This window comes from Carcharhinus amblyrhynchos, chromosome 5, assembly GCF_965287045.1.
Source record: "Carcharhinus amblyrhynchos chromosome 5, sCarAmb.v2.hapA, whole genome shotgun sequence".
Lineage (NCBI taxonomy): Eukaryota > Metazoa > Chordata > Chondrichthyes > Carcharhiniformes > Carcharhinidae > Carcharhinus > Carcharhinus amblyrhynchos.
Window position 1 is genome coordinate 104897396 of NC_137328.1, and position 13082 is coordinate 104910477.

The 13082-nt window shown below is 42.7% G+C and overlaps 1 protein-coding gene across 2 annotated transcripts in view; it reads right to left on the reverse strand.

The window, feature by feature from the left end:
- Window positions 1–13082, reverse strand: part of erbin (erbb2 interacting protein) — a 242877-nt gene that overhangs the window by 141871 nt on the left and 87924 nt on the right. For both annotated transcript variants that reach the window (XM_080189380.1, XM_080189379.1), the window contains exons 2-3: window positions 3434–3631; window positions 1289–1406 (exon numbers count right to left, since the gene is read on the reverse strand). In XM_080189380.1, coding sequence (XP_080045506.1) covers window positions 1289–1406; window positions 3434–3622 — 307 coding nt within the window. In that variant the 5' untranslated portion in view covers window positions 3623–3631. The remainder of the gene's footprint in view (window positions 1–1288; window positions 1407–3433; window positions 3632–13082) is intronic.

Consider the following 13082-nt stretch of genomic DNA (forward strand, 5'->3'; position numbering starts at 1 on the left):
TAATCGGAGTTTAGAAGGCTGATGGGAGGTCTTATAGAGACATATAAGATAATGAAGGGGCTAGACAGGGTAGAAGCAGAGAGATTATTTCCACTTAGAAAGGAAGCAAGAACGAGAGGGCACAGCCTCAAAATAAGGGGGAGTCAATTTAGAACAGAGTTGAGGAGGAGCTTCTCCCAGAGGGTAATGAATCTTTGGAATTCTCTGCCCATTGAAGCGGTGGAGGCTCTCTCATTAAATGTGTTTAAGTCACAGGTAGGTAGATTTCTGACCAATAACGGAATTAAGGATTAGGGGGAGCAGGCAGGTAAGTGGAACTGAATCACTGTCAGATCAGCCATGATCTTATTAAATGGCGGGGCAGGCTCGAGGGGCTAGATGGCCTACACCTGCTCCTATTTCTTATGTTCTTATGTCATTAGATCATGTTGCTACAGGACAGCACAGAGATGAGAATAGGAGGAAGCCAAGATAGATACTTGAGTGCCCTTCCATTAGAAAGAACCCATTACCAGCTCTTACAAAAATACTTCAGGTATCTTCCGCTTTCTTTTAAGCGAAGGAATGCAGTTTATGAATGAAAACTGATATCTTTGGTCAAAATGTTTTACCATCCTGCAAGAATGTTTATAAAGTATACATTCCAGATTAGATAGAGTGCACATTCCCAGAGGGATGCCATTGTAAAAAGCGCACATACACACAGTTGAGATTTCACTGTATCAGAGGTCAAATGAGTTCTGTAAGCAACCACCATTTTGTAAAGTGATAATAATTCCAACTTTAGAGACAGAAAACATCTGGCTCAAATTGGAATTCCTGCAATTTCAACACAGATTCAAAGACTAATCTAAAGAACTGCACTGCAGACTGGATTTCAGATCCTGACCCTGATCCGAAACGGTATTTGGTTGCAGCAAACAAGATTTTACTCCACGAGGATTGTAATGATGTATTCAGCTTTGAACTAATTTAACCTTGTTTTCATCAAGGTCGACGGGAGGAGGAGAAGGAATCTACCAGTGTGTGAAAACACTAGGCTAGTCAGACAACATCTCAACCAGGCAACATCTTGGGCCTGCAATGCTTCAGTGCCCACAACATTTGATTTCCACTCATCCACTGAAGCATCAGGGAATGAAAATATTTATCCAAACCAAATCATGCAGAAGAAATTGTGCCATTCCTGAGGTTAGTGATTATTTTGATAGTTTTGCGAGTTGCATTACAATAAATATCTAGCATATGATATTCAAGCCCCTTTAAGGATACAACAAAAACTCCTTACCGTTCTTGCTGACATCCAATTCCCTGAGATTGATGAGATTTGCGATGGATGCTGGCAACACAGTTAGATCATTATCCGGCATGCTCAACTTGTGTAGAGACTGGCAATTGAACAGTTGCTGTATGGTAAAAGCAAAAAAAAGAGTTAAATCAAAGCAAGATGCCATAAAAATATAATCAGTAAGTCAACATTTAGCTTAAAATATGTAACCAACCAGTATTCTTTCACCTATGGCTAAAACATCAAAGGAAGCAATAAACCCACAAGTGAAACCTTTACATTTGAGCAACTGCAATATTTTGTGATTCTAGAAACTAAGGGACAATTAAGGATTCATTTCATCCTTGGTCCTTTTAAACTGCAAGCTGAGTTTACTTTAAAGATTCTTTGGTTTCCATTTCCACTGCCTCATGAGAAAATTATTTTCCACATTTACATGACGTCATTACATTTTAGACTTCAAACTCCAGTCATTTTCTCTCAAGTTCTGCGTCTTAACCATGCTAAAGGGTGAACCTTTGTTCCCTGTGCCCTGGAAGATTGGGGTCTAACATTCTACGTAACTTCTTGCATCAATCCCTTGTGAGCTAGAATTAATAGAATAAACCAACAATGTTAACAGTTGTCAGAACACAAACCCAGGCTCCGAGAGAGACTGGAATGGAACCCAGGTTCTTTGGGAATGTGGATTTGTATTCCAGCATAATTGTAGGTTTTTTTGTATGAATGCTACACAGTTTTACTCTCAGGTGTTTCAGGCTACTCATCAATGAGCCCCAAAGTCCCTACTTCGCAGAGTGTTTATGCTCCCACAGGATACATAAATTGAGCTGACTTGGGAAATATTATCTTGTTGCAAATTGTATCAATATGTCTGATATCTCAATATATCTGGTATCTTTATCACATCTCTCTTAAGGATCCTTCCCATACATACCCAAATGGCTAAACAACACAACTAGAATCTTGTTTTAGGCTTGAATAATACAACAAATTTAACAATCATGGATCGAGTTAGTAGCCACATTAATATTGTATTTTCACAGGAGTTGAGGTTCCCCAGTTCCTTCCAAGGACAAGTAACAGAATGAAAACTGTTGGTCTCTACAGGAAGGGTATGAATGCATTGGACAGAGCGCAGAAAAAGCTTACGAGAATGATTCCAGGCATGAGAAACTTCAGGAATGAGGGTGGATTGGAAAGTTTGGGACTCTTCTCCTTGGAGAAAAGAAGGCTAAGAGGAAATTTGATGGAGGTGTTCAAAACTGTAAAGGGGTTGGCTACAGTAGATGGGGAGAAACTGTTCCCATTCCTAAAAGAATCAAGAATGAGAAGGATTTAAAGTCACTTGCAAAAGAAGAAAATGTGATGCATGAAAAAACACTTTTTCACACGGCGAATGGTTCAGGACTGGAGTGCATGGTCTGGCATTGTGGTGAAGGCAGGTTCAATTGAGGCAAAGGTTATATCAAAAAACAAAGAAAAGTACATCACCAGAACAGACCCTCCAACACTCCAAGCCTGCGCTAACCACAATGCCCTAATTAAACTGCAAAAAAACCCTTCTGTTCTTATTATCAATAGAAACAATGTAATTGTAAAGAACACATACATTTGAGATTCCACTGCATCAGAGATCAAGTGAGTTCCGTTAGCAACCGCCATTTTGTAAAGTGATAATAATCCCAAATTTAGAGACAGAAAACATCTGGCTCAACATCAGTATCAATAGACACAATGTGGAAGGGAGGGAAAAAGGGCAGGGGAATGCCTCTAAGGTATTATGTTCATTTGGAGAGTTGGTGCAGACGCGATGGGCGAAATGGCCCCCCTCTGCGCCACAACAATCCCGTAAACAGTTGACGACTTTGTCAAGCAGCAGAAAACCACCACTTGATTGAGTTTTGTTTTCCAGGACGATTTATTGATTCATATGCCCTGTTATGTAATCAGATTTTCACAGGCGTCAAGTTAAGTTGGTACGGGAAACAAACAATAAAAGAATGACACCCGGGGAAAGCAAAGTACAGGGACATTTTCGATGTGTTCTGCATTTCAGCAATGGAGGTCAATCTTTCAGACAAGGGGTTCAATTCTGCAAATCATGTAGAGCAACTAAAGCTTTCCTGAAGATAAATATCTCACCTTTGGAAGCTCTTCAATCTGGTTAGCATCTAAATAAAGTTCCTCCAAGGTCTTGTCGAAAGAGAAAATTTCCTTGGGCACCTGTTCCAAACTGCAATGAGAATAGTCCAACACAGTGACAGCTTCTTCTTCTCCCCTTAGACAGCGACATGGCACCAGCCTTCCAAACAAATTACGCTTTGTCGTCATGATTAAGCACTGCAAACAAAGGAGAGATTCAATAAGGCTTTGTAGCTGCAGAAAAATTATTTGTGCACGCTCCATTTCATGCCAAAAATCTTGGAAGCTCTAACGACATCAATGGCAGCGCAGATTTCCCCATAAAGTACAAGTCACTTTGAATTGCTTTTTGTTTAAATGTTCGCCAGTTGCATGTTCAGTACCAATTGGTATTCAGAAATAATTATGTGAGCAACAAATTCCAAGAAAAGTCATCCTTGAATTAATTTAATGAAGGTTGTTCAACAACTAGCAAAAGACAACAGCCTATTACAAGAACATCAATTTAGATCAGGTCTGCCACTCAACGACAGTTCACAGCAAAAATATGTACACAGCCTGCATTAGAATAATGTTTTTTATTTTACCCAGTGTTCTTCAAGCAGAGGGTGGATAAATGAAAAATACTTCACATTCCACTGACATCATGCACTAAAAATCTGCATGCTTGGAGCATCTATGTCAATCCTGCTGAAAGCAATCCTAATGTTCAGTCCAAAGTACTATTTTTTGGCCAACTATGTCGTTCCAAAGGGCAGTTGCATCAAATAATTTGGAACTTGGGATTGGGAATAAGATCAAGATCACCTTATTGGGAAAAAGCTGTATTCATGATTTAGTAAAAGGTTGATTTGCGCAATATATCAAACAGGGCCTTTGTTGAACAAATCAGCTTGACAAGTCAAGTCAGTACATACATCTCGACAAATATGCATGTTTATTTTAAATTCTATAAAAACAAAATCTGATCCAGAGCTGGAAAAGAGGAAAGGGAGAAAGAGAAAAATAAAAAGCACTGCCTCTTAACGTGAAATGATTTACCCACAAGCTTTACCAAATCTAGAATAGGGTTCAAGTGAGATCTCAGTGCAAAAAGGGGCAGTTCACCTGAATCAACTATTGAGAGATTCTTCTCAGCTCGACTGGGAACCTGGGCTACAAAGATTCCACAGGATGGTGGCACTGGGTATCGGTCATTTTGGTGGATACCCATTTTGAGGCCAGGTCAAAGCAGCTTGTTTGTACTGGTACTCAATGCCAGGAATCCAAACCTCCCTTTTTTTTTAAAACCCCTTTCCTGGGTAAGGTTGTTCCTTCAACTTGCAGATTCATTTTGCCCTACAATTTTCACCTTTGGTGACCCAGTACATGGGTGCAAAAGCATTGGCTGGCTTGCTTCAAGGCCAGGCAAAACTAAATCTGGTCACAGCTCTAGGATGTGGATAAATCATGGGAAGAGTTACTCCCACTGCTGGACAGCAGTATGTTTGCACAGTGGTTAGCACTGCTGCCTCACAGCACCAGGGACCCAGGTTCAATTTCAGCTCCGGGTCACTGTCCGAGTGGCGTTTACGTGATCTCCCTGTGTCTGCGTGGGTTTCCTGTGGGTGCTCCGGTTTCCTCCCACAGGTTAGGTGGATTAACCATGCAAAATTGCTCCCGAGCGTCAGGGGAATTAGCAGGGTTAATAAGTGGGGTTACGGGGATAGGATTTGGGACTATTGTTAGTGTCGGCCCAATGGGCCAAATGACCTCCTCCTCTACTGTAGGGATTCTGTGGCACTCTTCCAAACTTTCATGCGAGCCTGGGAAAACTGTGGGACAGGATACCAGGGTGTGCACCGGAGTTTCAGAAGCATTACATGATCATTAGGCAAAGTCGAACGTACCATGCTTTGACAAAGATAAACAGTTCTTGTTTTAACACTTACGAGTGTATTAGTATGGGACTTGGCCCCCTGTATGAGTGGAGCCCTTGACTTGAGGAAGGCAGATGTTAAGTTTGCTTTTTCAAAAAAAAAATCCTGGTGGCATTGCTTCCCTGCTGATCATGCAATATAGTGCCCAAGTACAAGAGACAACTGCAGAAGCGAGTTTTTCTTCATTTACCCAACCTCTCCTACTAAGTCTCCCACCTTACATTGCAAACTGATTACATGTTGCATTTCAAAAGAGGGTAATTTTAAAACATTGAAAGATTTTGAAACAGCAGAAATTAAATTTGTGCTTCAGATCTTATGACATGTTGAACACTCGTCATGCAGCATGAGAGGTGTGGGCAAATCCGGTTCCGAGAGCTTACTGACGTAGATCGAGTAAAAAATGAGATTTCCATTTCCTGCAGAGTGTGCTGCCACATCAGCCATCAATAACCAGCTGTCGGAGAGACACAACTATGAGACTCTTGGCCCCGAAATAAAGTCAGTCGCCTTTTACCATTTGTTAAAAAAACTTTCATAACGAGGCAGGAAGTTTACTTTTGTCACGCAATCTGAACAGTCTTTTGTCGAAGTACAATCCATACACCCATTTTAAAATAGTGAAAATTGTACCTGCAATTTTCACTATCACTAGCAAGTGGCCCTGCAGCCTCGGAAAAGCAGTCAGCATTCTCAAGGACCCCACACACCCCGGACATTCTCTCTTACACTTTCTTTCATCGGGGAAAAGATACTAAAGTCTGAAATCATGTACCAGTAGACTCAAGAACAGCTTCTTTCCTGCTGCCATCAGACTTTTGAACAGACACACCTCATATTAAGCTGATCTCTTTCTACACCCTACCTGTAACTACAATGCTACATTCTGCACCCTCTCCTATGTACTCTATGATCAGTATGTTTTGACTGCGTAGTGCACAAAAGCAACACTTTTCACCCTATCTCAATACATGTCACAATAACAAATCAAATCAAAATTCAATCCACTGTACTACAGAATGGTGGGCTAATGGGTCATTATTTTGCAAACTGGTATGCATCAAGCTGCAACTCCCACTGTGTCTCACCATGGAGAGGAAAAGCCAGAAAAAAAACGCAAGCTGCTCTTTCAAACCACTGACTGAAAATTTCAGTACAGCATTTGCCAAGATTGATGAATATATGCAAAACAGGCCAGAAGAGGGAAAATTGCTGTTCTAATAAAAAACACACACACACACGCCGGTTAAGACTGACATAACTGACACGGCACTTTTGAAAACATGCCAACAAAAGCTCATGAATACAAACGCACTATTTCACACATATGCTGGAGTAAGCTGGCAAAACAATGGATATTGCTAAAAGGCTTTTCAGTGGAGCCACCCATCATCAGCATAACGCTAATTCATAGCACCCAGTAGAATTGCATTTGAGTTGAAGAGAGACAGCAACGTTTTTAAGAATGGAATAATTGCCTGATCTTAATTCTTAGTTAAAATGTCACTTTCAACCGACCACAATCCCACCCAGGAACCATCCCTTTATATCATAGAAACCTACAGTGCAGAAAGAGACCCTTCGGCCCATTGAGTCTGCACAGAACACAATCCCACCCAGGCTCTACCTCCATATCCCGATATATCATACCCACTAAACTCTCTAACCTGCGCATCCCTAGACATTAAGGGGCAAATTCTTAGCATAGCCAATCAACCGAGCCTGTACATCTTTGGACTGTGGGAGGAAACCGGAGTACCCAGAGGAAACCCACGCAGACACGAGAATGTGCAAACTCCACACAGACAGTGACCCGAGTCGGGAATCGAACCTGGGACCCTGGAGCTGCGAAACAGCAGTGCTAACCACTGTGCTGCCCATTAACCCCTGGTATTTACCCTAGCTAGTCCCCCGAACACAAACAGATAATTTAGCATGACCAATCCACCTAACCCGCGCATCTTTGGAGTGTGGGAGGAAACCGGATCACCCAGAGGAAACCCATGCAGACACAGGGAGAACATACAAACTCCAGCACAGAGTGTGACCCAAAGCCGGAATTGAATTCGGGTCCCTGACATTGTGAAGCAGCAGTGCTAACCGCTGCACCACCCTGTGCTTTGAATGTGAGGATTCTGAAGATTTGGGCTGTCTTTTAATTCAAGGCAAAATGGAGGATTGAAAAGGGTCATGTGGTCTGCTCCAAATCCAGCCTCAAGCAGCTTGGTTGCCACAGAAACAGGGACCCTGCATTAAGGCTCACAGAAGGCTGAGACTCCCAGGCAGAAAATGGGTGGAAGGATGGTCTCTGGTTGAAGAAACATATCCCATGTCAGTTGAAAGACTCTGGAAGAATTCCATTGGAATGAGAAATCCCTGCAGTGGGCTGTACTGCCAATAGTCGTTTTGGAAATTTTTCCAAAAACTGCAGTGTGTGTGTGTGTGTGTGTGTGTGTGTGTGTGTGTGTGTGTGTGTGTGTGAGAGAGAGAGAGAGAGAGACACAGAGAGAGAGAGAACCCCATTGGAAGATGAGTGGCTAAGGACAGTTTCTGATAAAGGCTGCCATTCTATGGACTGTGTTCTAATGTATAATTATTGCAGCCGATGTTATTAGTCAATGTTAAAGCTTTAATAAAGGTTACTTTTCTTGTAGTTCAGTAGCAGTTGTCCAACAAGCAATGTTTGGTCAATATGGCTTTTAGTTTTAATGTTACAGTAAATGTCTTAAAACTTTACATTTTGTCATGCAACTCCTTTAAATTGATCAATGGGAACAAACATCTTTCAATAGTATCAATTTCTACAAGGATCATAACACCAGAATGTAATTTGTTTTACAGTAAATTGTAGGTTTTCTTGTTAGTTAAATTGCTGTTCTATTGCTTTACAATACTGCTTTGTACAACCAGCGGCAAAGTACAGCTCAAACTCTCAAAACTCACAAACTTCTGTGCAGCAACTAGTAAATACATTTCAATTGGTTGTGTCACAAACAAAATTTTCCCACCTTCTCCCATCCTCAGTGTTGACCTCTTTATTCAGGCACATGTCATCACACCCTGTCAGGTTTTAGGCAAACTGGTCATTATTTATGCAACGCCTTCATGATCTGTACCTACAATTATCTATAGAAATAATGGGACCTTTGTTAATTCCCTCCTGCAACACTAAGGCCATTTGTAGAACTCCCAACATTGTCACATCTTGGATTAAGTTTATTTATTAGTGTTACAAGTAACTTGCATTAGCAATGAAGTTGTGTGAAAATCCCTGAGGCACTACGTTCCGGCACCTGTTTGGACACACCGAGGGAGAATTTAGCATGGCCATTGATGCCAGGGAGGGGGACAGAGTAGATGTATAATGCAGCTCTGTCAGTCCCCGGGTTCTGGTGCCTGCTTGGGTACACCGAAGGAGAATTTAGCAAGGCCAATGCACCTATCCTGCATGTCTTTTGGACTGTAGGAGGAAACTGGAGCAAACCCACACAGACATGGGAGATTGGTCTGTAGAGAAGGTGGCTGCCATGGAAGGATTGTCTACAGAGTCTCTGTGGGTGGAAGTTCGGAACACGAAGGGGTCAGTAACTTTGCTGGATGTATTCTATAGGCTGCCCAATAGTAACAGAGATGTTGAGGTGCAGATAGGGAAACAGATCCTGGAGAGGTGTAGTAATAACAGTTGTCGTGATGAGAGACTTTAATTTCCCAAACATCGATTGGAATCTCCCTAGGGTAAGGGGTTTGGATGGGGAAGAGTTTGTTAGGTGTGTTCAGGAGGGTTTCCTGACACAGTATGTGGATAAACCTACGAGAGGAGAGACTATACTTGATCTGGTACTGGCTAATGAACCGGGACAGGTGTCAGATCTCTCGGTGGGAGAGCATTTTGGGGATAGCGATCATAATTCTATCTCCTTCAAGATAGCATTGGAAAGAGATAGGATCACGCAGGCTAAGAAGGTGTTTATCTGGAGTAAGGGGAAATATGAAGCCATTAGTCAGGAAATTAGACGAGTAAATTGGAAGGTGTTGTTCTTGGGGAAAAAGTACTGAAGGAAGGTGGCGGATTTTCAAGGAACATTTGCCTGGAGCTCTGCATGACAACGTTCCAATGAGACAGGGAGGTTTTGATAGGTTACGGGAACCATGGTGCATGAAGGTTGTAATGATCCTAGTCATAAAGGAAAGAAAGGCGTACAGAAGGCTGAGAGCGCTAGGCGATGTTAAGGATCTAGAGGAGTATACCGGTTGTAGGAAGGAGCTTAAAAAGGAAATTAGGAGAGCCAGGAGGGGTCATGAGAAGGCCTTGGCGGGTAAGATTAAGGAGAACCCCAAGGCGTTCTACAAAGATGTGAAGAGTAAAAGGATGAGCTGTGTGTGTGTGGGGCGGGGGGGGGGGGGGATGATGCTTAATGAATACCTTGGTATTCACAGTGGAAAATGATCTGGGAGGTTGTACTGCAGGTTTGCGGCGGACTGAAAAAATTGAGTATGTGGATATTAAGAAAGAGGATGTGTTGGAACTTTTAAATTGCAGCAAGATAGATAAGTTGCCGGCACCCGATGGGATGTATCCCCGGTTACTGTGGCAGGCGAGGGAAGAGATTGCAGAGCCTCCGGTGATGATCTTTGCGTCGTCAATGGAGAAGGGAGAGGTTCCGGAGGATTGCGGATGTGGTTCCTATTTATTTTCAAGAAAGGGAACAGGGATAGCCCGGGAAATTACCGATGAATTTGACCTCAGTGGTTGGTAAGTTGATGGAGAGGATCCTGAGGGACAGGATTTATGAACATTTAGAGAAGTTTAGTATGATCAAAAGTAGTCAACACAGCTTTGTGAAGGGCAGGTCGTGCCTTACGAGCCGAGTTGAGTTCTTTGAAAATGTGACTGAACACATTGACGAAGGAAGAGCGGCGGATGTGGTCTATATCGACTTCAGCAAGGCGTTCGATAAGGTTGCCCATGCAAGACTTCTTGAGCAGGTGAGAGGGCATGGGATCCAAGGCGCTGTTGTCTTGTGGATCCAGAACTGGCTTGCTTGCAGAAGGCAGAGAGTGGTTGTGGATGGGTCTTTTTCTGATGGAGGTCGGTCACCAGTGGAGTGCCCCAGGGATCTGTTCTAGGACCCTTGCTGTTTGTCATTTTCATAAATGAGGAAGTGGAGGGATGGCTGGTAAATTTACCGACGTCACAAAGGCTGGTGATGTTGTGGATAGTCTGGAGGGATGTCAAAAGTTGCAGCAAGATATAGATAGGATGCAAGACTGGGCACAGAAGTGGCAGATGGACTTCACAGATAAATGTGTAGTGGTCCATTTTGGCAGGTTCAATGGGATGAAGGAGTATAACATCAAGGGTAGGGCTCTTAGCAGTGTAGAGGATCAGAAGGACCTTGGGGTCCGGGTCCAAAGGACTCTTAAATCGGCCTCGCAGGTGGAGGATGTGGTCAAGAAGGCGTATGGTGTGCTAGCCTTCATTAATCGAGGGATTGAGTTTAGGAGTCGGAAGATAACGCTGCAACTTTATAAGACCCTTGTCAGACCCCACTTGGAGTACTGTGCGCAGTTCTCGTTGCCTCAGTACAAGAAGGATGTGAAAGCTATTGAAAGGGTGCAGAGGAGATTTACAGGAATGTTGCCTGGATTGGGCGGCATGCCTTATGAGGTTAGGTTGAGAGAGCTCAGTCTTTTCTCCCTGGAGAGACGAAGGATGAGAGGTGACCTGATTAGAGGTTTATAAGTGGATTCTCAGAGGCTATTTCCCAGGGCTGAAATAGTTGCTACTACAGGACACAGGTTTAAGGTGCTGGGGAGTAGGTATAGAAGAGATGTCAGGGGTAAGTTTTTCACTCAGGGTGGTGGGTGAGTGGAATTGGCTGCCGTCAGTGGTGGTGGAGGCGAACTCATTGGGGTCTTTTAAATGACTTCTGCATGAGTACATGGCATTTAATGGGATTGAGGGTTATAGATAGGCCTGGTAGGTAGGGATATGATCAGCGCAGCTTGTGGGCCAAAGGGCCTGTTTATGCTGTAGTGTTCTACGCGCAGACTCCACACAGACAGTGACCCAAGCCGGGAATCAAACCCGTGGTCCTGGCAGTAGTGCTAATTACTGTGCCAACTGAATAATTAAATTCATTGTTCAAATATAAAATATTTTCACATACCTTGAACAGCTGGTTACTAATTAAACTAGTCAAACTAACACGGAAGCTCTGTATTTCCAGCATTAATTTGCTAAACAAAGGCTAGCATAAAATTTGCCTTGTAGGTCATCAACACCCGCACAGCAATCACTTCGTTATTCATTTTGCCTGATGGGTCCTTCTGTGGTGTAATGACTCTTATAATTCTACTTCTAATCCTAAATTCCATTCCACTGGCTCAGCCATGATGATGAGATAAAGTTACACAACTTTGTTGTGATCTGCACACAAACCAACTTAACTGCTTCAATCATTTGGATCCCTTTCTGTGACTCCTTGTTCCACGTTCTTCTGTGTTGGACCATGAAATTATTTCCATCGAAACATGAACAGACCATTGCAATCGTTGTTCTTTGATCTTCTGCCACGCTCTTAATCAAACAATTGGGGCATTTAAGCCCCTAAAGCCAAAAAGAGCCAATTCTGACCAACTGCACAAAGACTTTGCATTTTTAGGAACTACACAAATAGCAGATTATGGCAGGCATTTTTATTTTGCAAATACAAAATAACTCATCCTCCCTTTGATTTTCAAGAGTTGACAGTTTCCTGGCCCTGATTAAGTGCACGCAATATTTTAACATGCCAACAGGCTTCTAGTGATTTGACTTGGTACCAAGGAAGGGGCTGACCAGGATAAATAAGGTGAAATAATTGTTCTACCCTTTTCAGAGTTGTTGGTCTCTGTCATCTTGACTATGACTTGCAAGCATGCATGGGACACAATTGGGACTAATTCTCTTTCATCCTTCCTATGGGCCCAGTGCTTTGAAGTTAGGAGTGTTTTATGTCACAAAAGGCATTTTGCAGGAATCTGAGAAAATGCTTTTCCACAGAATTTGAAAAAAAGAGATGTAGCAATGAATTACTACATCCAGTTTCCTACAGGGAAACCAGGTTTTCTAATGACTTAAGCTGCTAAATTCAGCATGTGGTGGGCCATTGAGACAGCAAGACCCCACATTATAGTCTACGAATCTATCAATATTAACTTGGAATCACAATCACCACAGTAGCTACACACCGTAGGCACAGAATAAAAGTGAACTGCCCAAACTAATGCTACTAATTCAATCCAGTTTCTCATTGTGGAAAGCAAGAGCATCTGTGAAAAATCTAAAGTAAACACTATGGTGTTTGGCATTCTTGACTTTCTCTGACATGCCAAAATTGTAACATTTGGTTAAGACAAAGTGAAGTGTTGATAACCGTCGAGGCTACACTTCAACAGGATCCACCACCTTCAGGACAGCAAGTAAATGGGGGGAAAAGGCAACAAAAGTAAGGAAATGGGCACATAATAATAAGAACATAAGAAATAGGAGCAGGAGTAGGCCATCTGGCCCCTCGAGCCTGCCCCGCCATTCAATAAGATCATGGCTGATCTGTCGTGGCTCAGTTCCACTTTCCCGCCCTCTCCCCATAACCCTTAATCCCCTCTCTTACCAAAAACCCATCAATCCGCGTCTTAAAAATATTTAGCGAGGTAGCCTCCACCACTTCAACGGGCAGAGAATTCCA